At 41.7% G+C, this 27,575-nt stretch overlaps 1 protein-coding gene across 1 annotated transcript; it reads right to left on the bottom strand.

The window, feature by feature from the left end:
* Positions 1-26,989, bottom strand: spag9b (sperm associated antigen 9b). The gene is made up of 29 exons (XM_074662771.1): positions 26,377-26,989; positions 19,384-19,504; positions 17,160-17,230; positions 16,933-17,042; positions 13,205-13,352; positions 11,159-11,579; positions 10,958-11,051; positions 10,444-10,568; positions 9,906-9,963; positions 9,612-9,764; positions 9,460-9,517; positions 9,214-9,344; positions 8,873-8,929; positions 7,639-7,818; positions 7,169-7,298; positions 6,965-7,054; positions 6,347-6,508; positions 6,067-6,238; positions 5,771-5,962; positions 5,540-5,696; positions 4,939-5,067; positions 4,778-4,858; positions 4,627-4,694; positions 4,395-4,543; positions 3,999-4,170; positions 3,793-3,906; positions 3,519-3,698; positions 3,112-3,243; positions 1-3,019 (listed from the first exon to the last, which is right to left on the bottom strand). Exons 1-29 carry the CDS (start codon positions 26,674-26,676, stop codon positions 2,901-2,903), a joined length of 4,074 nt encoding a protein of 1,357 aa, XP_074518872.1. The 5' UTR covers positions 26,677-26,989; the 3' UTR covers positions 1-2,900.
* Between the last annotated feature and the right edge of the window lie 586 nt (positions 26,990-27,575).

The raw sequence follows: 27,575 nt of genomic DNA, 5'->3' as shown, positions 1-27,575 counted from the left end.
TTATGTTTAATCTTGTTTCTCATTTGTTGTTCTGTTTGGCACTACAGGGATACCTTGGATCTGACACTCCTGTAATTCACTTTCTGGATTAAAGATCTAGAGATTATGTGTTAAAAATGTAGCATTCATTTAGAAATTTTGTGGTTTGTTGTGTTTTATTTTCAAATTCTGGAGGAATACGGCTTTAAGAATATTTACCACATTGACAACCAAAAAGCCGTGAATATTTCAGTGAAGCCAAAGAGGATCTTAGTAAATCTCTTTAGGAGAACCTGCTCTTAAATACCCCTCACATACAGTTCTGCGTTGTACTGCTCCTAGAAGAGTCTCATGACAATCATGTGATCTTGCTAAGCTATGGTTCATTTCTGAAGACAGATAAATCATTACAAGCAGACAAAGTCGCCCAGAAAGATCGCTTTAATTTACCGTTAAAAATAAGTAAGGCTAGAGATGCAGAAGAAGTACAATATTCAGGTACTTCACACATGGAAGACAGGAGGTCTTCATGAAGTTGATGATATCTATGCAGATGAGAGGGGCTGACTGACACAGACCTGCAGAGGAGGATGAAGATGAAGCTGCTCTTTTGCTTCAGAGATCCTGTTTAAGAGTCACAAACTGGTTCTGTGGACAAGCTGCAACAACGAAAATAAAGGTCTGAAGCCCTGCCCCCTCTCCTCTGAGACACAGTGCATAGCTGAGTTTTAAAAAATCAGATTAATCCAACAGAAATAGCTGTTTTTAACACAATTAACCCAAACTCACATCTCTCTTTTATATATAATCATATATATTCATCTTTGTATTCAATGTACAAAGTTACATTCTGAATTGCAAAGGCTCAATCATTGAAAATAAATACTGAAATGGCTACACTGCAGTAACATTACCCTCCCCTCCAAGACAGCACACACACACACACATACATACACACACCAAAGCCTCCTCAGTAATACACACTCATATGCACTGTAGTCAGAATAAAAAGGTCATAAAAATAGACTTAACGTTTTCTGAAAAATCAGATAGCAGGTCAGGAGGGGAGATCATTGAGTGCGTCAGATAAACATGTTTTTATCATTCTGTACAAAAATGGGCAGGACAAAACAAAAATGACTCTACAATCCTGACCTCTGAATGAAAACATGAGGGTTTAAAGATGGGGCATGTAACCTTAACTGCTTGTTTCCTCCTCACTCACTCTCCTCTCTCCTCGTTTCTCAGTATGAAAGTTTAAAAATATATCTTATCTTTACACAAGGATCTGTTACAAAAGCTTGCATGCTATCTACAGGGAGGCAGACTCGTACATGCTGCTCTAAAGTGCCGTGTTAGACGAGACACTGCACGTAGCAAACGATTAATCTTTAATTCCTGATCCTTTGGTAGCAAACACATTCTTCCGAGCAAAAATAAATACTTTGTCACTCTTGAGAAGCCTGTGAGCGAGGCGTCTCTCCCCCTGATACGTAAGGCAGATTTTTAAAGTGTTTACAAGCTTGAGCTGGTCAGCAGACGAAGAGCAGAGGACGGGACAAAGCCTCGTATGATGGTTGATTTCATTCAGTTTTTCAGCACTGAACATAAAACAAACTCAAAGAAAGAGGGTGGAAATTACACAGTGGTACAAGTGTAGTAGATTCAGCTTTTCATTTGATTCTAAAAGGTTTTTGCGGCTGTCATTTTGACTGTCACTCAGTTACTGAACCTCTAATTTGTGCTGTAATCGTTGCATTCAAGCCACAGAGCCAAGCTTCAAATTGGATTGAATAAATACCTGCAGATCTCTGAACTAAAGTCTGCAGTCATGCCAGGGATTACATGAAACTATGCTCAGCTTGAAGCCAAATGTTGACATGCTAACAGTTTCAGAAGAAGCACTAAACAAAAAGAAAAGATGGAGTTGATGGACGTTAATTTAGCAAGTATCAGGTGAAAACTATGGGCAATAAAATTTGACCTGATGTGACTTTGTGTTCTTTGTTTTGACATAATAATGACTGTGATGCTGCTTGCAAGGCTAAAAACTGTCTGAGGATTTGCAGCAGCTCTTAGCCCCTGGGTCAGAATCTCAGACGAAGTACACCTGCTTCAGATATGTTACAGAGAGTTTTCTGTAAAAGCTGCAGAGTAGTGCAATGATATCAAACAACCTTCAGGTTTTTAAGCTCAAGAAAATGTCCTCAGCTTTGTCACTGGAATGAAATGATTTTAAGCACTCAAGAGGCATAAACTGGGCCTGTTTTTGTTTTTGTTTTATCTCTGAAGTTCTGCTGAGCTTTGGGTCGTCCTCTGCTCCCTCAGATGCTAAACCTGATTCTGATGAACTGCATGTGACGTAAACAAACACGGACAGGGAGACAAACGGTGATCTGGGTTACAATCAAGAACCAAGTTCCCAAAAAGATGAAAAAAAAACATGAGACGAACCAGATTGATTCAAAGATGACTTTTGGGGGCTCACACATGATTATGTTATGTCGATGTAACATCAAAAGACTTCCTGCATGATAATTGAGCTGAGAGAAGGGAACTTTTAGACATCAGAGTTTGTTGTATTTGCTGAGCAAACAAAACGTCTGCACTCACAACAGTTTTACCTCGAATACGATTAAAAGAAAGAGAGAGGCATTATAACAGGATGAAATCCATAAAATAATTAAAAAAAAACATCTCAAAATGAAATAAATTCATGCAGTTTTTCATCTCTTTGCACCGCTTCAGTGCAGTATATCACTGAGATCGCTCCCAGAGCTGTTTTTGCTCATTTGTTCAGGTTTGAGGAAAAAAAAGTGCTGATTAAACTTGTGCCTGCAGAGCAGAGTCGTCCGACTGAAGTCATCGTCCTCGGCCGGAGAGAAAAGGCAAATCAGGCCTCAGGAGTCTGAGGTCGGAGTTCAGTCCTCGCCGTCCATGACCTGCCAGACGATGAGGTGGCTGCGCTCAGCTTTAGCGAGGAAAGGCTGGAGTTTCATTTGGGGGTCGTCGCCATCTTCTCCCTCACCGTCCTCATCACCTAAACACACACACACACACACAGATCACGTTTATCCACAGCTGCAGCAGCGTTAACGGCTGTTTGTCCCCTGGTTCATGTCGTAGACTCACCCATCCTGAAGTCGATGTAACCTTCTCCTCCACTCATCACCAACATGGACTTGGTTCCTTCCTGAGTCGTGGCATCTGCTGCTTTGTCGCCTGCTGCTTCTCCTCCACAGGCTGCAGATGGAACGGCGTGACCTGAGAGAGCACAGAGTCACAAACTGTAAATATCACCAAGAGAGGCCAGATTGTGGTTTTCTGCTCTGAAATTCTTCACATGAGATCTCAGCTCGGCTCAGCTCTGGATCAATAGCTCTTAAAAGATGTGCATGCATGTGTGTAATATCACCTGAAATTACAATCCTTCTGTTTATCTAAAAGCTGATCCCAAATATCTGCCACTCTGCAGTCTTAAGCAACTCTTAAGTTTTAATCATCATCGTCAGTCCCTTCAAACTGCAGATCATGTTTACCGGGGACAGCGGTGAAGAACTTGACAGCATCTCTGTGACCGTGGAAACAGAGCTGAGCATGCGCCATGGAGCAGTATGGAACAAACGTCCCAGCCGTCACTTTGTCAGTTGTGTCATCTCCGTAGATACGAACTACACTTCCTGGATGGCTTCCTGCTCCCTTGGTCACTTTGTTTGCTGCTGAGAAATGTGATAGACACAGAAAGAGATATTTTTAAGAATACAATTTGTGTAACTAATCCTGATCATAAGGAAGGGACAGCATTACACTTACTCTCAGTCAGAGGGATGGAGATGATGACTCCGTTCCCAGTGCCGATCCACAGACGATTACACGACACCATGAGGGCCGTGATCCTCACAAAAGAAAAGCCTAGTTTCCCCGTGCCTAAGAATAATAAGGTGCAGAAATGCATTCAAAGACAAATCAGAGCGAGTCAAAGTGTCTAACGATGGCTCAGACAGAGAGAGTGAACAGACCCAGCATCTTGCTGACGTAGGGCTCGATGTCGACATCCTGAAGGTGCTGGAAGGTGTGAGCGTGGAACAACCTGAGAGTGGAGTCCAGTCGGATGGAAACCCAGATCCCATCACCATCCCAGGCCAGCTGACGTACCTGACTGTCCTTACGAGGGTGGGCGTCGAAGGATTTCTGTGTAAGATAAGGATGATGCAGACAAGAAGAAGGGATTTTTGTTTTAAGCCTTTTTAATTTAAGCATAAATTCACTTCGAAGATTTTGAAAATATAGGCTGTGGTCTGGGACACTTTTAGGTCTCAATTAAAGCACTAATCCACGTCTTATTCCCTTGATAAACTCTGAACAGGACTCGTTTTCTCTACTTTGAAAAAGTGAGGATGATCTTTTATCTTTACCTCTATTTTCATTGCTTTTGGCTGCACCACATAGATCTTGTTCCTGTAGCCACACCAGACTTTGTCATGCACTACCGTCATGCAGCGGATGGAGTGGTGAGGTCTGCCCAGGTCTAACAGATGATAGTTGGTCAGGTCCCACTGTCCGTCTGACAAAAACAAAGACAGGAGTCATGCTTTGTTTTATCTTTTGCCATGTTTATATGATCAGAAGTATGTTTTATTTCCTCACCCTCTCCTCTGTGGAATATAGCTAAAGTGCCGTCAGAGAGGCCGACCAGCACACGTCCTTTTACGTGCCTGTCAGAGAGAAACAGATGTTGTCAACCAACATTCAAACATGAAGCAACATGAGTAAAACAGGAGTTTCATGCTGTACTCACACTATGCCGAGCACAGAGTCCTTCAGCTTTATAGAGTGAAGGCACTTCTTCCACTGAGCCACAGAGGAATGGACGTACACGCTGGAATCAAAGCAGATTAATCAATAATCAAATTAACGATGGCCAAACTATGTGAGCGTGCACGGCAAACAGAAACTCACCATCCATTCTGTGCACCCAGCCACATGGTCGGCTGAACGCTGCTCATTTTCTGAGCCTCTTCTCTCATCAGGTCCTGCTCCTCTGCGTTAGGGTTGGAGCTCACTCCGTCTTTCAGCAGATCACTCTCTCTGAAATAAGAGACAACAAAAATTAGTGTTGCTGCTTTGTCTAATGCCACAGTGGGCAGACATTTAGGTAGGAAATCAGTCAAAAAGAAAAGACTATCTGCATTTTTCTGCACTGAAAGGGTTTTCAGGACTTGGTGCATCGTACGGTATTCTAGTCCAAAAACTCCAGCATCAGTAAGTGATGACACTGGACGCATACTTAGACCTTCACCTTGTTACAGACCATTTAGTCGACTTAAGAGCAAGCTGAGAGCAAATAACACGCTCACTAAGTGAAGTAGCAAAGATTAATGCGCTGGATTAAGAATGGACCTCCAAACATATTCATAACTTTCACGACCGCAGCAAACAGCTTTACGGTGATGTGATGTTGTTGCTCGTTCACTTTAATGGTTCTAATAAAATGAGCAGCTTTATTGGACCCTCTGTAGTCAGACGACGCTGTGCTGGGTAATGGGGCTCCTGATGTTACCTCTGAGTGTAGTTGGCCAGAGCCTCCGCCGTCTGCTGAGCTCCGAGTGGATCTGTGAAGACGTGTTCTGTGTAGACTCCCCTCAGGCTCTCTCTTTGGTCAGCAGATCCTGCACTGGCCTCTGTTGCCTCGGTGGCTTCCTCTGCTGTTTTGGATTCTGTGGGAAGGATTTGTTATCAGTGCTCTGTGGAGGTTATAAAGGATGATGATGATGATGTTTCAGACCTTCACCTGGGCTGTTTGCTTTCTGAGGAACAGCTGAAACTCCCTCTGCGTCACATCCAACCACAGTGATACCTCCCAGCATGTCGTCGCCTCCTGCTGAGCTGTCATTGGTTGATTGTGAGACGCCTTCTCCGACTGCTTCTGCCTCACTGTTTGGAGCCACTTCCTCACCAGCGGGGTAGTCGGTCTCTCTTGCACCTTCATTAGTGCACAGATGAACGTCAACACTTGTAGGTAAGCAAACGGATTTGCTTGCACACTGATTTCTATGAAATCCTGGAAATTAAAATCCATGTGCTGACCTGGGACACTGGCGATGCAGAGGACATGGGAGTTACACACAAAGAAACTCTCCAGAATGTTCCCCGGTTGGTTTGCATCAATGACAACAGCTTGAGTCGTGGACTGGGTGCTGGTGCAGATCCAAACAAGCGACGACATCTCTTCTTGCTGCCGCAGCTCCTTCTGCTGCTCCTGCAAACATAAACAAACAAAACGAACACTGAGCGTAAATATTGAGCATTCCATATGTAATAAGTGTTTTTATTACCATCTATCCTTGTGGCATTGGAGTAATAATACCTTGAGTTCCTGATCCAGTTTGTCCAGGCTGCTCTGAGACCCTATCTTTCTTTTAGGGCTTTCTGGTCCTGGTACATCACTGTAAAAAACACTGGCTCCTACAATGGAGCCTCCATCTCTGGTTTTCCCTCCAGAGAGGTTCACACCAGCAGCACACCACAACTGAAAGACAGACACACAGTCAAAGCACTTAGATATTACGTTTGCAAATTAGGATGCATACATTTGAGCAATCAAAGAGAAAAAAACATCTTGATGTCAGTTTATTTAATATTCTTGCAGTTTTTTCAAGTGTTTCTTGTCTTTAACACTCTAGTTTTGTATCAGCTAGCAAAACGGCATTAAGCTACTCTCTAAATGCACCAGCAATCCTCTTGGGCCTTTGCTCATGTCTCAAGAGAAACTTACAGACAGTATTCCTGTATTATCTAAGTCAAAGCCTTTGCCTTCTAAATTAATCATATCAAGTTTTGTTTTCTAAAACATAACCATTAAAAACTTCCATTTTGATCTGTTAGTGTGGTTGGTAAAAGACTAACTTTATTCAAACTACATTTTGTACAAATGTTTCATGATGTTGATTTATTTGGTATGGAATGATGCATTTTCAGGACAAACCTTCATAGAAGCATCTTTCTCATTCAGAGGCCTGAGGAAGACAGGAACAGGTAGATTCTTCACCTTACCCTCTGCATTACCACCATTAGTCTGAAAAAGATTAAAAACCACAACCTTTCAATTAATCTCTGTAGATCAATAATCAAATAAATCACTGTAGATCAACCACAGTCTACAGAGGAAAAGAGGGTGTGATCTCCTTACTTTGTATTTCTTAGGGAGACTCCAGCCGTAAGCCTGAACTCTGCCGTCCTCCTTCTGGACGTGAGCTTTGACCTGCTGGTACTGAGCCCTCTTCTGTTCCCGCCTGGACACCACATTATCTGCTGCCACTCTGTGGGACAGAAAAACAGCTCTATGGATATGCCTTTCATATGCTCATCAGGTTGGGTTGGAAGATGAAAAAGAGGAAATAGTTGCTGTTGTGTGCAAAAGAATTTGAACTGATAAACTTGACAGAGGATCAAACGTAATGTGCTTCAGACACCATCCCTTCACTGAAAAAGGATGAATTTAAACTTTAGCTGACCGCTAAATACTGCTAAATATTTTTTTCTTCCTGTTTCTAACCCCCAAAAAAGTGTTTGTTGCTGAAATAAAACATCCATTTGTGTAGAAATGGATTTGTTGGTGTCTGAAATCTTCCATAAGCACACACGTGTTTTTCCACTTACTCCTCATTGAGGAAATCGAAAGCTTTGCTCTTGTCGCTGGGCAGCTGCTGCAGAGTGCTGCTCCTCTTCTTAACGGACGGTTGAATCTGAGAGGTTGGTGCGTTGTACTTGACGTTCACTGGAGCCTCGACCGCCGGCTTCTTGGCCGCCCCGCCCGACGAGCTAAACAAACGGCTGAAACTGGAGGTGTAAGGGCGGGGAAGTGGGGAGGGATAAAGGGGAAAAAGCACACAGACAAACATATAGAGGGGTGGACACAAGCAGAAGCTCCAGCGACAGAGGTTGGGTTCAACAATTAAGGATAAAAAAATCACTTCCCCATGCCAACACACCATGCCAGCTTCACACACAGACTCAAATACATCTCCCATGAACTCTGAAGAGCAGATAGAGCAGGGTTAATGATGGGCACTGACTGGGACGTTAGTTTACAACACAGAGCAAAACAGACCCGACAAAAACACTTCCCACCCCCTGACCCTGTGATCAGATTATAAATAATTTAAACAGAATAACTTCAATTAACACAAAAACAAAATAGGCTATTACTTTTTTTTCTTAATTAAAAGAAATATACTCAGCTAAATGTTGCTATATAAATACATTTTCTTTGTATTTGAGCAACATCATCCACCATTATTCCTCACTCCCCTCCCCCTTTGCACAGAAACCTTCAAAACACACCTCCTGCACACACACATAACAACACCAGGCAGAGTATGGAGGGACACACACAGAAAAAAAGGGGCAGGAGAGATGGTGGTTTTATCAGATTTTGCGCCTCTTATAAAAAAAAAAACCTGTCCCAATCCCACAGCTGAAAAACCTGCACCCTCAGAATGAAGACACGCTCATTCCTAATGAAACTGAACAAAGGAGAGTCTCATTCAGCTCGACTGTGAGCAAACAGGTGCATTAGTACAACCTCAGATCTCACCTAAGCCTCTGTTTGGATTCACTTTACAGATTTAAAAAAGATAAAGGTGACAGTAAAGAAGCTCAGATGTGAGATCAGAGGTTTTTCCTGCCTTGCTCTCCTCTGTTAAGAGTTTGTTATTAAGATGAAAACCACAGAAGCCCAGTCAAGATGTCAACATGTCAAAGATTTACCTACATCCTGGAGAAAACAACCACATGAAGTACAAGGAAAAGCAAAATGAAACAAGTAAATAACAAAGACGTCACACTGCGCTTGGTATTTCAGAGAAGAAGTGAGAAGAAAAGAGGAGCTTACAACTGCCAGAGGCTGGATTTCTTTTTCTCTGGAAGAGCCGGGTTCTCCTTTGAAGCCCTGAGACAGAATGAATCAAACAGACTGAGGATGAGAGTCAGATCCTGAGTTAGATAACAGAAACTGAATTATCACAACACAGTCGTTGATGCTGTTACTATTTATTGTGCAGCTGTTATAAAAGACCACTTTGGAATGACATGATTTTATTCAAGTTTTATAGAGTCATAACCAGTTAACCTCTAATAATTCAGTTGATCTGTGCTTTATTAAATCATGTTTTGTTTACTTTTATAACTGAGGCAAAGTGATGCAGAGACGACTGGCTGTTCGTTCTGCTTTACCTGATCATTTCTGTCCATCTGACCGCCTCCTGCAGCTCCATCAGCCGCTCCTTGTACTGGTTCCTCTCCATCAGCACTCGGGCCATCTCCACCCTGGTGAAGCGCTTCCTCTGAGCAGTAGGAACGTCACTCTGAAAGGAAAAGAAGCAGTATTTCACACAGAATAATATACGTTAGAAGAGCACTTATTTTATCTTTGAAAAAAAAAAAAACAGATATATGACCCTGTGAGAAGTAATGACTCACATCATCCTCGTTGTCATTCTTGACCTTCTGTTTGGCCTCTTCAAGCTGAGCCCGAATTCTGCAAGCAAGAGACAGATTACAAGTCTTTAGCAGACATGCTTTTTCACTGTATAAATGTATGTGGAGGGAAAGAAAGCTGGTTAACAACTCACTTCTTGAGTTCTTCCTCCAACTCTTTGTTCTTCTCTTCTAATTTGGTTTTGGACTGAGTGACAGCTTCCAGCTCCCCGCGCAAAACCTCCTTCTCACAGGTCAGCTCGTCCACCTGTGCTATCAGGTCGTTTTTCACCACATTCAAAGCATTTCTAAACAAAAAGTAAACACATAAGAGTGTAATAACAGCTTTAGACACAGGGTGGCAGCACTGTCCTGTTGCTTGAAGATGCAGCAGGAAGATATCTCTATTCATGTGCATGATTTTATATGAATTTAAAACGAGTACTTACTTGGTCTCTAGCAGCTGCGTGTTCTCTTGGATTAAATGCTCGACCTCCCGACCCATACCTGCAAAGAGGCACCCATAACATGGGCGCAAAGTGAGAGGATGCCAGCTATTCATGCTCTAAACAACAAAATGCCAAAAGAAAACATCATGTCTATCCTACACACTAATATCATTCTTCGGTCTTACCTAAAAAGTTGTAGTCTGAGAATCATGCAAGAGACATTCAAAGATGCTTGATAAGTCAAATGTGTGTATTTAAACAAATAAACATGACACACAAGTGCCACTCTAAATTAATATGCTGATAACGATTTGCTACTACCAAAACAGAGTCACAGAGGGAACTAAAGTAATGATGAGTAAGAGAAGCTATATAATATAAAACTATGTGGGGTAAAATTATTGATACACACCAGAAAACTCGTCTGTGAGACAATTAAACCAAAGACAAAATAGTTCAGAGAATGTGAGTAAAAAAAAAAAAGAGACATAGATCAGATTACAGTATCAAATACCGTAACATGAAGCTTCTTTCTTACCCAGCAGATCAGCTCCTTCGTCAACATCTCCGATCAGATCATTTCCAGCTGAGGACAGCTCCTCGAACAGAGAGTCAGTGTTACGGTCGAACGCTAGATTCTCTATTCCACCTTTAGTCGGTGTGCTGGATGGTTTGACACAAGAAAAAGAGAGGAGAAGAGACAAAAGATGAAACATGATGATGCAGGAATCATGAAGGTGCAGTGTGATCTCATTCTGGAAGAAATATCTGGTGTTAAACATAAAAAGCTGACAGAAAGCTGAGAAAAAAGATCATTTTCCACAAACCAGGCCAAATACCAAGTGAAGTTAATGCCCAGTTTTGATGCTTTCACAACAGTTTTTTACAGCAGTTGTTCTTCAAAACCCAACCAGCAGGTTTTGCAAAGTCATATTCAAATTCAGACTTGTTGCATATTTCTGATGCCAAAACTTTTGTTTCTCAGTCTATTCAAGGATCCATCACCTCACATCTCTAGCCTCTAATCCAACAACTAGTCGTAGGCCCTCTACCTCGTTCCTCTGCAGCCTCCCAGATCCATGTCCAGCTCAGGTGTAGACTCTATGATGGCCTGCACCTCTGATTTCTCCAGGTCCTCAGCTCCAGCTACAAACACAAGAAATACAAAATTAAGAATAAGTAAGCCTTCACTGTCTAGCTGTGAAAGTTTAACATGACAGGTTAGTGGATGAGAGACCAATCCATCAGCTTACCCATCTGCCCTTCCTGCACAGCAGAAATATTCTTACTGCTCTCTGGTTTCCCGCTGTTTCTGTCCAGGTTCTTATTGAATCCATCTGAAGCTTCCTGTTCCTGAAGAGGTGTGTTCACCGACTCCATGGCCACATCTGAAGCATCAGTAGACAGGGTCACAGAGGCAGACCCACCTCCAACACTGGACACAGGCCTCGTTCTGGCTGACTCTCCGTCATTAGGAGACAGAGTTGTGGGTGACTGAGAGTTAGCGCTGATTGTAGACGGAGTGTTTGATTTAGAGGATCCACCCTGAGAGGACATGTTGGATTTGGATTCTCCAGCTTGTGAGGACAAGGGGGTTCCACTTTTGGAGGCATTTCCCTGGTTGGTTGGTGTGCTGGGTTTGGAGCCTGCGCGGTTTGCACCAGCCAGTTCATCCTTAGGAGGACAAAGACAAAAGAGAGATGATAAAAAGATGAAAACGACTGTATTAAGAGAGGTAGAAGCCTTGGGGTCCTCGATTTCTTATCAACTTAACCATGCAGCGGTCCCTCAACATGCAACCAGGGGTCTTTCACAAATCTTACACAACTTGTTAGAGCTCACGTTCCACATCAACAACTTAAATATTTGTGAAAGTACTTTTGCAATTTTGTTTAAATCACACCACTGCATAGTCAGAAACACAACTCCAAGACAAGCCGAGGTTTGTGGATGCTGTGTTAGATTTTGTCTTCGGGGTCTACCTGGTCCTGATCAGCTTCCAGACTGAGCAAATTCTCCTTCACACTTTCTTCTTCTGCTCTCATAGAGAAGAGCTGGTCATCAGGCTGAGAGATTTTAAAGATCTTTTAGGCACAACATAAGTGACACCAAGACGGATAATGAACCATTCATTAAAAACAGTATTTACACCTGGACACAAGGTCACCTATATGTGAAAAGCTTCCCGTGCAAATTAACAAACATAGAGTGGATTTACAGCACAGATCAAACTCTTTTGTTTCATCAGCTCTGAGCAGCACTATGCGGCATGCCTTCTAATTCTGTTTTGTTTTGATCCAGTCATTCAAGTGGCTTCATTCTATAAATAGCACGGCCTGATGGAAGAGAATCAATCGGGATGACAACAAAGCATCCACACTGATCCCTCTGTCACCTTGAAAACAGATGAGTGCGGGTTGTAAGACTTCAACAACAGGAGAGGACTTGAAGCTTTCACAGAAGCTGAATGAAACAATGTTAGATAATTGCAGACTGATTTGTTCTCTCAAACGGATTCTGATCTTTGTGTGTCTATTTGTACTGCTGGGAGGATTTCCTTTCACATGCCTTGTCTGAATTTGCATCACTCTTTTGTTGCTATAGTATCCCTGAGTCGCCATTGTGGGGAAAGCTTCCCTCTGCTGATGAAGACTCTTCTCCAACCCTCAAAAACGCAAGTTGAGATGGGAGGAAAAAAACTATCAAGTCAGAGAAAGAAAAACATAAAAGTCATGAAATAACAAAACCAAAACCCTGAAACTTGTTTCTAAAATTAAAGTGACTCAATTCAGTTCCAAGTCTTTGGATGTCCATGCCACCATGCTCGAGTGTAATGAATACTTATGAGGAGGTTATTAATATTCACAATGGAGCCTTGCTCGAAGCATGGTTTCCAACAGCAACAATGAGAAGACACTCTGTCCTTTCCACCCTCCCTTTAGGTGAAAGGAAGGCCCCAAATGGTACCACTTCCTCTGCCTGCTGGGCCCTAAGCCACCCTGTTACTCACACACACACACACACACTCTCTGACACAAGCTGCTAAATATTCTGGACACACTGAACAATCCTTTCTCTCTGAATGGAAATGTAGTCTTTCTTCGGTGTTTACTGGCATCGTGTGTTTGAATTTCGTTTCCACAAACTCTTCTAAATGAGCCGGGGATGATGTCATTGGTATGATCCGTGGGAAGCTCAGCTTGAGACGGTAACTTCACACCCGATAACTAGTGACAGGAGGACATTTTCAAAAAAAGATTTTAAATGTTTGTGTGAGTCATGTTAAGTTCGTGTTGTACCTTGAGGCTGGTGTTGGACCGTGGATGGCTGAGGTTGTTAAATCTCCATGGTTCAGAGGAAGTGTCCACAGGTTCTCTCTGGAGGTCTGGGGTCATACCATCAGTCCCAGGGAGCTGGAAAATGCCCATGGAGATGGGACGCTCCTTTCTGGATGCAGAGTCAAAGAGAAAGAAAGATGATGCAAAAAGGAGAAAGGAAGGGAATCTGATCTGGCATTATTCAGATATTCTTACTGACTGTGCCTCAAGATAAAGATTTCTATGGTAGGAAACAAAACTTCAAAATAGAAACAGTAAGGAAAAAAACATGTGAGTTATCCTGGGTAGTAATATGTGGATGGTATGGGACTTGTCCTTCAGGATGCAGCAGGTCACACACGCTTTCATTAGTCTGAGTGCCTGTGCACAATCTCCATGTTGGAAGTGACACCTCACAGAAAAGCTATAACACAAAGTGATGAATGAGTTTCTGTTTGTTGCACAGTCTAAAGTCATTTCCAGTTTGCTTCAGCAGGATCTTGTTTTTTACATCAGCATGACACCACAGATGCTAAACGTGACACCAGGACTTCACAAAGAGGTGTTGCTGCAGAGATTCTCCCCACACAGCTTGGCACCAAAACGATGGGGAGGAAAATAAAGCTGGTTGTCTCATAAACTTCATCACCTCCCACCTCAGCTCAGGCAATAACACAGAGCCACTTTAATCTGACTCCATGGTGAAGATTTACTCGCCCATGTGCTGCAGGAGGTCAGCGAAAAGACTTCACAACACAATATCCATCTCTCAAAATAACTCTCTGACCAGCTGACTTCTAAATTAAAAGTTATCTCATAGTGATTTATTTATTCACTGACTGAGCAAAAATCTGTTGGACGTTAATTGGACTGTAAACCATAAAATGCAGATGAGATTTTGAAGACACATGGCTCTCTCTTGCAGAAAGGTTTTCTTTTTCAAATTAATGCTCAATGTTATTTATTGAGAGTTAACAACAGACTGAAGTGAGCCTTGGTAGCATAGACTGGCTATAAACCAGAAGCTACTCTAAAAATATAGCACGAGGCGAGCACAACAATGGGTGCCACAGTGAAAGGAGCAGCCGGCCGGCCGGCAGCAGTGAAAATCAGCAGCCTCAAAACAATGGACACACCACCATATTGAGAAGAGGAGGTCACATGCAGGCCACTGATGGTCACCCTCACTGCCTTTTGTTTTTTTTTTGAGTCGAGAGATGAGGGGAAATATCACATTCTCACCATCACTTCCATACCACAAGTCTGTTTTTGTAAAATTAGGAATAAAATGATGAGATCAGTCATATAAACTCAGGTGAGGTGGATGCCACTAAGATGCTGTAGTCTTTCAGGTATGACTCTGCCATTTTTCACATCTCTCTCTTGACCTACTTTCAGCACGCTGTCTCACACTGTAACACACCCACATGAGAGGAGCACTGCGACTGCATGGCCACCAGCCGGCAGCTGGTTACAGATACACAAAATAGATACAATGAAATAACACAACTGATGACAAAATACAGACAAAATACCTGCAGGCTTTGGGTAAGGAGGGTAAGGAAGGAAGGGCAGGTAAGCCGCCAGTAGAGACAGAGTAGTGGACCAGCAACAGCACCGACAGAGAGACCAGCACAGCTGAGTTGATGACCACCGCTCCTCCAACAAAGCCAAAAACAAACAGCAGCATACAACCGGGGCTCATGGCCCCCCCAGATGATGGCCCAGTGCCTGAACAGGGACCAGAAGATGTGGGGGGCACAGATGATGGCAGCAGATCAGGTGGGGGTCACTGAACCATCAAACTGGCAGACCTCTGACTGGACATCAGCAAGTTCATGTAGCTGAGGTCAGAGAGCTGTATCCTTGTAGCAGTGAAGCAGCAGCCTCTGAACGCAGCAGTTAAGCAGACACAGAGCAACCTGCCAGCAGCGGTCACAACAGCGGTAATCCTGGTGGCATCAGCAGCAGGGACTGATTACAGCAGCGCAGCGGCGAACGGAGCAGAGCAGCGAGAGGCTGTTAGCAGCAGCAGCAGCAGCTCCTCTTCAAGCAGGTGATTCTGTTATCCTCCTTCACTCTCACAATCCTCTGCAGAGAAGCAACATGTCTGCTGCTGTGCAGTCGGGAACACTCTGACGCTCTCCCTCTCTCTCTCTGGTTGCACCCAACAACCCTCCCTCCTCCCTCTGTGTCTCTCCCCATCTAACACCCCCCCACCTCCCGCCCCCCCCCTTTCTCTTTTGGATGCTGAGGCAGCTCGTTCCATACGCCTGTTCTCAGACTCTGCAGCTTATTGGCTGCAAAGCAGGGAGACTGATTAAAAAGAGTGAGTGAATAAGTGAGTGTGGAAGGGTTTTCAGTACATCTCCTTTAACTGGAGGGGATGCGAAGGGTTTGTAAGTACACAATTGGCCTGGAAACACAAACATGCAGAGTAAAAGTGGTCAATGTTAAATAAAACTAGAAAAGCACTCAGAGATCACAGACCTCCGCCAAGCATATTGTGATTGTCACGCAACACTTTAGTCCTACTTTAATGTTATACTCCCTTTCAGGGAGTATAATGCAGTTACAGGATTGTACGATAATTTGTTGCCTGAAAGTGTTGAAAATTATGATGACCCAGTACATATTTCATATTCAAGATCTTAGTATCCAGAATATTGCCAGGATCTGGATCGTACTTTACATCTATCAGAAATTATTGTGACCTTGACTTGTATTATTTTGCAAAGCAATCCAACCATTTATGGTGGAGTTAAATACACATATGGTGAATACAGCCCTATCTCACAATGATAAAGAATCCTCTTAAAAAAATCCTGGATCCAGATGGTGATCCAGATCACCTCCAAAATTTAATCTCTTCTTCCTTATCCTATATTGAACATTTCCTGAAAATTTCATCAAGATCTGTTTGTTACTTTTTGAGTTATGTAGTTCACAGACAAACAAACAGACAAACTCTGCAAAAAACATAACCTCCTTGGCAGAGTTGATAAAACAAGTTTCTTCTTCTTGAAAGCATTTTTCACCAAACATCCCATCACTTGCCTCATAATCAATGGCGAACCACAATTTTGTTGTTTGGAAAGGGTTTATAGTCATGCTTCCTTCAGGTGCTGATAAAAACTTGACAAAGTGTCATGAGATTAAGGCGGTATTAAATTATGAGCATCAAAACAACCAGCACAAGTAGAGGCACAACAGTTGTTAAGGGAAAAAAAACTCTAATTCACAAACAATACTTATGGTTTCATGCTCCCTTGCCTCAAAGATTCCTCACTACGGGATGATTTTCACCGTTTCAATAATGGTTTCTTTGAGTAAACTGGAGAGCAAAACTGGGTGTGTTTGAGATCAAAGCTACCTTTTAAACAACACAAAAGAGTAAAGTTGCTGGATCTGTCTAGTGAGACAGGTTCTCTGACCTAGTTCTCCCTCTTGCCTGTGGGAATATACACTGAATTTGTGTGGGAGTGGAGCCTTCAGTGGTTAAATCTGCACCAATGCAGAGCTTTGAGGATCAGCCAGGAGTCTTAAGATCCAATACGGTGACCTACATATATTCCAACAATGTGGTGACGCTGTCAGAAGTTTGCTTGGGATCTATAGATCTTTATTTACACTGTCAATCACTCTCCAGTGATCATAACGACTCTGAAAAACATCCCTGAGAAAAGCAGTGACATCTCAGGTTATCTCACCTTGTCCTGCCTGATGTGCTTGTGGCTGTGCCTGCGTCTGTGGGCTCTACCGGGGTCACTGGATGCTGGTGCTTTGTTCGCTCCAAGTGCTCCATGTAGCTGTGGATCATCTGTGAGCACAGTGAGTCATACATAGTGTTGGTTTTATAAAGGAGGCACATGTTTAGATTGAATAGCTTGTAATGGCTGTAAAGACATATGTGAACACATGATTTAGGAGAGCATACTTCAGTGTGTCTCTGATGGAGAGTGTTGTACTCCTTCTTGAGCTCTGCTTCCCTCTCCTCCAATCTGCTGACTGGAAAAAAAAAAGAAACAGTTGTTAAGATTAAAAATATTAAACACATCAAATTAAGTTTACTTATGTAAATACTCAAGCTGTTCAACAAAACATGGATCCATCTGATTGTTATCTGAGGTTTGGGAGTAAAGAGTTGTTGCAATGACATTTTCTGGCCAGAAGAGGGCCTCAAAGCATCAACAAGCCCTAAGTCTGATACACAGACTTCACTTATGGATCAAATTCTCAACATTACCAACATTTCAACCCATTTAGATGCCATAACACTAAAACTTATAAACAGCTGGTTTGATTTAGACAACAATAGTCACATATATAGTTAAATTCGAGGAAAAAAAAGATGGCAGAGTTGATTTTAACACATTTTTCTATAATAAAAGTCCAAAAAATGACAGATTTAAGAATCTACAACCATCAGCCTCTATCATACCCAGTGAGCAACGTTAGTTATCCATCATCTGAAGCTCTCAGGTGCTTTGAGTTTGTAGTCAAAACAGCACGCAGCCCTTTGTTTGTGATTTCCTTTCCAGCTAAGCAAAACGATCCACTCAGAAAGATTTACACCAACGGAAATCTACAGTTGTCCATGCACTGAGCGCCAAACGTTTCATACAAGATGCATAAAGTAAAAAATACCAGTTTCCAACCAGGTTAGAAAACCCCTTCATAATCAGCGAAGAGTGTCAGAATTCAGACAGCAGCTGCATGGAGTGATGGAAATGATGGTTCGATGGGGTTGTGAGAGCTAATAGAGGAAGTAGTGGTTTAGCGGTTCATCAGAAATAACTCAGGTCAAAAACAAAGGTGTAAAAATGAAAGTCTCACATTAATAAAAGAGTGAATTAGAAGAAAAATTCTAATTTAGATGCATAAATAAATAATTTTTGAACAAACCAAATTATCTTTAACTGATTCTTTATTGAATCTGTTTGTAACTTCAGTGTTCAGGTGGTTATGACCCCTCCTTTGCACTGATGTGTGTTCCGATGTCAGGATTTAAGGCAGCTCATTGATTTCAGTCCCACTGCTCCAAATGTGGTCTTTGAGCTGAGTTTGAGACAAATGAAACTCCTAAACAGAAAAAAGAGGAAGTATCACATTAAAAAAAGAAAGAAAAATAAATTATCTGAGTGCTCTCAAGTTTTCCCTGAGCGTAAATGAAGCATGTGGTTCAGTGCTGTGGTGGAACAAAAAAGCAGTCACACACACTGACGACTGCACAGTCATGCACACGTCATGTGGATTTCTTCTAAAGCCCTCAAACACACCACACTCACAGTAATTCTAGAGGGCACTGCTCTTATGTTATTTGAGGTTTTAGTGTTCATGTTTGTTAGACTGAGATTTCGTTGCATGAGGAAAAACCACATGGTCAAACAAAAGCACAAACGCTATAACAGGCCATGCAGCTGCAGAACAGAAACTACTGAAAGGATTGTTTTCATCAACACTATCTGCTGGTTTTAGAGAGATCACTGTAACATGCCTCTAACCTAATCGAGGCTCATTTAAAGGATATAAAACGTGTATCCTACATATATCCTGAGAGATAACAGTGTAAAAATGATTAAATATAAACTTTCATCTCTTTTTCATATCAAAAAATAACTTCAAAATGATGGAAAATAAAACTGTACTGAGCATTTACAGGGTCATCTAATTCCAGGAAATGTGATAACAACTCAGTTTTCCATTCATGTTTCAGGCTTTTAGCTCTGGTTCATATCTTAAAAATACAAGATGCCCTCCATAAAGGATTCGTTTTGCAGATAAAGTTAACAAGTTTATCAAAGCCTAAGCTCCAGAAATCCTCCAGTAATGCCCTTAACCTTTCTGAGCCTGAAACAAGTTTGATCTATTCAATTACAGCTCATTTAGCCGACTTGGCAAGCAAACACTCGTAGTATGTTACTAATGGCCTTTATTCAGTAACAACATGGCAGGCCATCTGCCCTCTGGCACATCAGGCCAACAAACAGTCACAAGACCTGCAAACGGTCGATGGTATCTAGTCTGTGTGTGTGTGTGTGTGTGTGTGTGTGTGTGTGTGTGTGTGTGTGTGTGTGCGTGCGTGCGTGCGTGCGTGCGTGTGTGTGTGTGCTTTCCAATAATACAGCCAGCACAGCCCCTGTAGTGAGATGTTGACTTACTCTGATCTGCATAGTTCTTTGTTTTCAGCTCTATCTGACGAGTGTGTGACTCCAACGTCAGCACTCGACACTGGAGGTCCTTCTTCTCTCCGTCCTGGGAGTCTTCGAAGGCGATGTACCTCTGCAGACACAGACAGAAAAAAAAGAACTGTTTTGAATAAAGAACCAGGGTTCCTGCTTATATTTTCAATTTTAAATTCAAAGAAAAAATAAAATGTTTATAACATACAATAGAATGGCTCAGTGGCCAGTACATTTTTTGGGGTGTCCCGATACGATTTAAATTGCAATTCTTCAATAGTTTTTATTTATGCAATTTTTCCTCTGCTTTTTTAACACCAGATCATGTTGAAAGTTGAATGATGAAAGTTGAGTGATGATAATGTCTGGAGACTATATCAGGAGCCATATTTTCCCCAAAAAAAGCAAATCGTATGTGAGTCTTTTTTTTTAAGATTTATTCCGGGGACATCTAAACTTTTTTCCAACCCAGCTCATAAACAAAGACTAAACTGAAAGACTTAAATTTTGGGGAAAAAAAAAGACTTTTGAACAAAAAGATCACAGTTTTATATCATTGAGCAAAAAATCCTGATATAACGATACATTGTTTTTTTCTCTCATCCTTACCTTAAACACACTTTTTCTTCTGCTCACTTACTAGGTTTCTAAATTTGAAAACTCCCTTTCAGGGACTGTTTAAGAGATTTGTTTTTTGTTGTTACAGCAGAGAAGAGATGCATCACACGGCTGTTAGTTCCTCTCTGCCAGTTCTGACATCTGCTCAGCTCTCACTGACCTCATCGTCCCCACTGTCTCTGACTTCACTCCTTTCACAGTGTGGATGAAAAAACAGTGAGCGCTGAAATCGAGATGTGTTGGACCACGTCCTGCAAGTGCATGCGTGATAAGGACGTACTCATGCCAGCAGTGTGCACACAGCATCTGTCTTCTGTCCATTGTGAAAGTCATCTAACCTCTCTGCACAACAGGTGCACAGCGCTGGCTTCCTGACTGACGCAGGAGAGGTTCAGCTTTTGTGAGTCTATACAGCGACTTGCACAGTTTACTCTGCAAGTTAGTAACACATGATGTTTGTGTCAAGGTTGTTTTCTTGATCTTCACAGCAGCGGTTGTTGCTAACCTCAGTCCTTCTCTCAGGGTTTTTAGATAAAAAAGCTATGACTTCTTTATATCTGCAGACTCAGAAGTAACAACCCCTCAGGACCGAGGGCTCGGCATGATGTTTACAGCCACTAACTCAAAATTCTCCAAAAGACTAATCCAGTTAATGCCGGGTCAATCACTGCAGCCTGTTGGCAATTATGAGGCTGTTTATGAAACACAGCCTGTCAAGACAGATCAGAAATTACATGAAAAATAAGAGAGTGAATTTAAAGCACCTTTAGGCCTCATTTCAATCCTGTATAAACCTTGTTGTGTATCTCACATATTGATACAAGCACTACTGATAAATCTATCGGCTGGTCAGCTGATTCAGGTGTCTGATGCCAGGCGGGGAACGTTTTTGCCGTGCCTCTGAGCTTGCAGTCTTATGATGCTGGTCCACATGTTGGATGAGCTGCCCTGTGGCTGGGTCCTGAGCAGAGGATGGATCTTATCTGCAAGTAGATGAGGATCACCTGAGAGCCCAGAAGCCTTTTCTCTAGAGGTGTTCACAAGAGGATGACTGAAAAAAATGATTCTGAAGAAGGATTATTCTAACATTATTCAACTGTTCTGTGCATTTACTCATAGTCATTAAAGAAAATAGTTTAAGTATTTTTTTATAGCAAAGACAGAGCAAATCATAAAAGTGAGCGCCTACATCTAATAGTTTTAAACCTTCTGAGGCCTGATAGAAACTTGTTTCCAGACAGCATTATCCTTAAATTCTAACTTCATTATCCAAGAGGCTTAATACTAGTTGTTTAAGCGTTGCCAACACATGAAGTGTTATAATTGTTATAAGTGTTGTATTAATGTCACGTACAATTAGTGAATCATTAGTGATCTCATAAAACATGACACACAACTTTAGCATTTCACTGCTTGCAAGGCACATTTAATCCATTTACTAAGTAAAAAACACTCCCAAACATCACTCTAAAAAGTAAAGCTGCAGCTGTGCAGATCTGTTTTGAGTTACACAAACAGAATGTACAAAGGCGTCCGAAAATGTAAAAAAAAAAAGGGGAAAAATCAAAATGTTTAATGTAAACAAGTTAAACTTACACACAATTTGTTTTAATCAAAACTAGGAATGCACCGATCCAACTTTTGTGGTTACGATACCGATTCCTGGGCCCTGGTATCGACCTATACAGATACCATAACCGATGTTAAATAATAACCTGCATGCCCTACTGTCGGACAAGACTAGTAATGTTTGGGTAAAAGGCAAAAAAAGAGTATTTTGAGTTACTGGAGTTAATATTTATTAGAGGCAAGAAATATTTAAATTTTTACCAGCAAAAAAAGCTTCAGAATGTACCAAAGTTCTTTTCAAATGTAAACTTTTATACCCCACTGACTGGCAATGGAGCAAAAAAAAAAGCAAGTGCATCAGAGGTAACATTTCAAATCAAGTAGCAAAGAGCGCTGGTAAAGAAAAAAAAGGCATAGAGCTGTTGCCTGGACCAGCACCATGGATCTCTTCCCACGGATACTGAGGGGCACAATACACCAATAACCGATATCACCGATCGGTACATCCTGAATAAAAAAACTAAAGAAGACTGGACTGATTTCTCTGTCTGGACTAAGTTCCTATGACTGGCTCTTTCTAGGGCAAAGGGTGAAGGATTTGTGGGAGGCCTGGTGGGTCTGCAGGAGCATCTTAAGAAGTAACCTGTTGATAGTTATACAGCATTTCCCATGCAAATCTACTAAGAGCATTAGCTGAGCACTGGGCATAACTGAAGACAGCAGGGTTCAGAGTCGGGGTGTGCCCACTAATCTGCAAGCTGGACTTTGTTTTGTTCATTTTAGACAGCAGACAGGAATAAATGATAGGAATGCATTATTCTCTGGACACTTCGAACGATTAAAACCAGCAAACTGGAAAGCACACACTGCTGCATCATTAACTGAGCAATTCCTAACATCTCCCTCTCACACCCTGCTGCTCATCATATGACCTCAGAAGGAGGCTTGTGCATATGACAGCGCTCCAGAGAATGAGTGTCCCAGCGCTTCAATGTGCACTCTGCCCTCTTCCCCCAACACTGCATGTATAATGCTGCCTTTGTCCCTAAGTGCCAACACACACAGACACATGTGGCTCGTGCACAAGAGTGAGCACACCCACACAGACAGGGCTCCACTGTATTGGAAGTCAATTGACAGAGAGTGAAATCAACTCCTTTTAGTGTGTTTTGGGCTGTTAGCTATTAGACCTTGGATGCTGATAACTGATCGAGAAACTCCGGCAGAAAGCCTGGGAGACTTGTGCATTATAATCAAAGGAGTGTGACAAAACAAACAACCTTTGGTGAAAAAAAAGTGAGTCTGCAGCAAAACGATACTGGTACTAAAAGCTGCTAATATGTGTATCAGTTACGGTGGTTAAACACAGTGGTTTGATGTGTGCTCAACAACAAACAGGGGACTGTATGAGGAGAGAGTTATTTGACATTTTTCACATTATCTTTGGAGCTTGGTGTTGTTATTCCTTTTTCTGTTTATCATTATGAGTCCACAGGGTGGAGAATTCATGTTGGCTTCTGCAAAATCAGGATCCATAAATATTATGGCAGCTGTGACAGGCTACTAGCGTTAGCATAACCTCCATTTTTGTTATGGCTTTTAATCCTTTAGCAACATTCTGCTCATGTCACATGAGGTTATTCTCCTGAGTGTTACTCCACACACCAACTCTCCTGAGCTGTTACTTTATAGAGCTCACAGTAACGATAAGTGATGATGAGGAATCTGGCATGAGCCTGGAGCCTTTACATCCCTGACTTGACAAGGAGGGAAGTTCTGTTTTTCCCAAAGAATTTCCTGCCTTGCCTTTTCCTCTGCTCTGCTGAGACAAATTACTAAAAGAGGTATTCCTCTGGGCCTGCAGCAGCTTAGAGCCGGGCTTACAATGAGTTTGTTTGGTGAGATCAGTCTGTTTCTTTGCTTCTGCAGTGACCTGTTGCCCAAATGAGCTGCTTAGTATCCGAGTCAGTGCCAGGATACTGATTTACCCCACTTGACTGGGCAGTTGCTACACTGTGAACACATGTGTCCTGAATGTAACAAATTCCAAATCTGAAGCATTATTCACATCATTTCTGAAAGAGTCTGACTGTGTTTTCTCCTATTGTGAGATCTTTAAACTGTGTGGATTGCAACAGGTTAGTCAGTAACTACGGGTTGACATTGACAATATGAGGTATTGTTGAGTTGTTGCATGTGAGTCTATACGTGTGGATTTAAGCACGCACAGGTATCAGGTTTCTGAATCAGGAAGTACAGGTGTACATCTCAGAGCTGTGTCATGATTCTACAACAGACAGTTGGCATTGACTGAAGACTGTTGAGTCATCATTTTACTTTTTAGTCAGAGCTTTTTCTGCACTAGCAGCAATGCCAGAAAATAAGTTAAAGTGAATTTACATTCTTCTTCTGAGTCTATCTCAGGGAAAGTGCACTGCAGACAATAATATAAATAAACCAGCGAGCTTGAGAAATAAAGAAAAGGATTTCCTCTTGACTTTCAAAAAAGAAGTCCTGCAGGTGAGAAATAAGCTCAGCGAGGATCCTGTTTCAAGTGAAAATATTCAATCTCAAGTCAGATTAAGTTGCACACATAAGGATTTCTGCCTCTGGCCTTTACTATTAAAACTGAACTCTAACACACTGTCAGGGTACTATCTGCTTAAGATACTGATTCGTTTTGCTTCTCTCTATGACTGGCATAAATGACTTTATTTCCTCTTTTTTGCCTTACAGGCTTTACTACTACTTTCAGTAAAGTGCTGTGTCCTCATAAAAAGCTGTTTGGTGATATAATTGGATGCTGAAGACGTAGTACAAACTTCGACGGCACAAGCGTGGGAAAAGATGCTGTTATGATCCAGCTGTGTTCGAATTAACCACTAAAGATTTCCCATGCATAACAAGATTTGACCTTTTAACCAATCAGCATTTACAGAAAATGCAGAAGGACGTGAGTTTTATTGGGTGACGGCCAGGAGCAGAAACTGACATGACTTCTTCATACTTCCCTTTAATTTACATTACTTTGTAAAAAAAAGTTTGCACAGAAGCCGTCTGCAAACTGAACCACTCTTTTCAATAATCTCATCTCTCTGGCTTCCTATAGCTGCATCCTGAAACGCAATTGTTCATTCATGTTGCTCCACAGACATGCACCGAGGCTGACCTCTCCTATAGAGAGGATGTCGAGTAAAAGGACAAGACCTATGACATCATCTCAGCATGAACGATATTACAGCTCACACCAGCATGACACCTGACTGGTTATATGTATGTGGTATTTTACACACAGGAGCCAGAGGAGACGAGACAAATTCAAGTCCATAACATACTAATAAAGCGTCCAGTGAGCTTTGGCAACATGTTGTGACTTGACATAAATAATTCACACACTGTTTTGTGACCTGTTGTGCTTGTCATTCAACATTTAGCTGAAGAGTTCAGTGCTAACAGAGTGGATAAGAGTGAGGTGTGGCATAAACTGACATTTATCCCAGACGGAGTGGGAAATAAAACTCTAGATCTGAATTACTACTGTTTTTTGATGTGTTCTTATTTAACAGAGGTCTGGTCTATTCTATATTTTGATCATTTTCACAATTTATACAGGATTAGCTATTTATTAGGTTTCTTCAGGGAATCATTGAGGATGTCATGACAGTTTTAAGGCACTTTGATCACTTACAAGTGCACAAAAACAAAGCATGGAGTACGTTTATCCTAAATATTGACTCTAGTCAAACACATACAAGCGTAGCTTTCATGTCTCTGGCGAGCCTGCTTGTACCGTGGTTTTAACACAGGCTTAGTCTGCTTTCAAGATTAAACACTAGACGGACAACCATTGTGGAAAACTCTAAATAGTTTCAGCCACATTTTTAGAAAGACTAGCGAGAACTGCAAACAGCAGTGACCTAAAAACGATGTAATCTCATAGAAAAGTTGGGGAGGCTTGTTACCACAGCCCGTCAGTGTGACACCCAACAACTGTATGTGTCACTGTGCAAACATAGACCGCTCTGTTGGGATGAAGTATGACTGATGACAGAGCTGCTACACTAGACTGAATGAATACTTTAATAAAAATGTTTTCATGATTTTTGAGAAGTCTTTTGTTATTTACCAGCAAAAAACTGTATCGTTTTTGATTGTTAATAATACAAAGATAATAGTCACACAAGGTACTTTAATGTTATTATTAAACGATTATTAAAAAATCAAAACTCATCCTTACTATTTATGAGCAGTAATGAATATCACACCCATTATAATTAAATCCCTGCTTGATTATATGAGTTTTTTTGTTATACGTGTTGCAATCACAGCTACTAGGATGTGATTTAACCTTTGTTATTGTTATGGTGTTAACAATTCTTAACAATTCTTTCTATCGAAGTACAATATGTGCTTAAAAAACAAACTCTAACGATTAAATGTCATGAATGGCCCAGGTATGGTTTGGTATGGCAATCCACCCAATCTGGTATTATGACTCCTAAAGTTTGCAGGGGTTAGCCTCTGTCAAAAAAAACAGTAACTGTTTCAGAATGAGTAGCTTTAGTGTCCAAATGTGCTTCCTGCATAGTCCCGAAACAAATAATATTAAGAGGTAGTGTATACTACTTGTTATTAACTGTGTAATAACCTCTTTAAGGGCATCTCAAATGGGAAATGCCAGATTTTCGCCCCAGATTCGTGATTAAATCTCTCCATAGCAAAGCACCTGAGCCTGTAACTGTAATCCGGGCTGCAGACAACTTTGTCATTTTTAGTGAAACCCACCTCTTCTGCGTGTTTTCTGAGTGCTTTCTCTCTCTCATACTGGGTAACGAGCTGCTCGTTGTCCTCCTTCAGCAGCTCCAGCTCCACTTCGTGCTCCTGGTTGACAGCGAACACCGAGTCCAAGTTCTCCAGGACTGCGACGACCAGCGGCATCAGTTCCTTCACCACGTCCTCGTCGTATTTCTCGATTAGCCTTTCAAACTCTCGGTATATCGAGCTGGCCAGACCCGAGACTCGCTCGGACATCATAGTAGAGTTCCCAGACTCGTCCTGATACAGGACTACTTCGTCCAGCTCCATTTTCTTGCCTCCACTTGCACTTATTTTCCCCGCTAATGTTAATAAGCTAGCCGCAAGCTTCAGCTGGACTGAGGCTGTCCGTGTTGTTACTTTCGGCGCAGAAACAAAACAGTGTTCCTAAAACACAGCTCAGTGCTGTCTGATTTATAGAAAAGGCATCTCTCTTCATTTACAAACTGTATTCCATGTTCCCTTGGACGGCTGACTTTAACAGCTTGCTAGCCTGTGAGCTAGCAGTACTGAAAAGACTTTACTTCGCTCCTGATTAGTTTCCCTGTCCAACAGATGAGCTCCTGCTGCCTTCAGGGGCCGTTGGAAACATGGAACGACACAGCGAGAGAAAACTACCAGTCGTATTTAACTTGTTACCAAGTCGTGAGGAAAAAAAGTGTGAAATAAACCTTAAAAGCGTGAAAATGAGTCGTCTGAAAAGTTGATTTTGAAATCTGAAACAGAAACTCTTGAACATAAAAGAATGATTTCATCCGTCTAATTTCCCGCATAAATAGTTGGTGTGACGTTTAGGGGCGGGATACGTACCCTTGGCCAACATCATGTGAAGAAGAAACAGACACTGCCTCTTGTATTTTCTATGAAAGTCTGCAAGGTAAAAAAAAAAATAATAATAATAATAAAAAATATAGCAACTTGCTTAATAAATATAAAATTATAAATATTTTAAATACATGCCAAAAGGAAAACATAAACGAAAATATGAGAAGTTGTTTTATCATTATATGGAAGCCTGTTTCCACCAGCCAAAAAACGTAACATATTTGTTATTGTACAGAATCCAAGCCTGAGTAGGGTATCAGGATTTTACGAGTATCACGTGAAGCGCTCATGTGTTTGTTACGGGACGTCGCGCTTGCGTCACTTGCTCAAACGGGTTGATGAAG

Source organism: Halichoeres trimaculatus, unplaced genomic scaffold (assembly GCF_033239565.1).
Source record: "Halichoeres trimaculatus isolate MK-OKI-2021-1 unplaced genomic scaffold, fHalTri1.1 fHalTri1_scaffold_23, whole genome shotgun sequence".
Classification (NCBI taxonomy): Eukaryota; Metazoa; Chordata; class Actinopteri; order Labriformes; family Labridae; genus Halichoeres; species Halichoeres trimaculatus.
The sequence above is the reverse complement of the archived record's forward strand: the minus strand, read 5'-3'. Positions and strand labels throughout refer to the sequence as shown.

Excerpts from the sequence above, each read along its gene's own strand:
- spag9b (XM_074662771.1), bottom strand. The coding sequence starts at position 26,676 with ATGGAGCTGGACGAAGTAGTCCTGTATCAGGACGAGTCTGGGAACTCT. Across the intron at positions 5,963-6,066 it reads CTGCATCGCCAGTGTCCCAG|GTGCAAGAGAGACCGACTAC; the intron begins GTCAGCACATGG and ends GCACTAATGAAG. Across the intron at positions 4,695-4,777 it reads GACTCTGTGCTCGGCATAGT|GCACGTAAAAGGACGTGTGC; the intron begins GTGAGTACAGCA and ends TCTCTCTGACAG.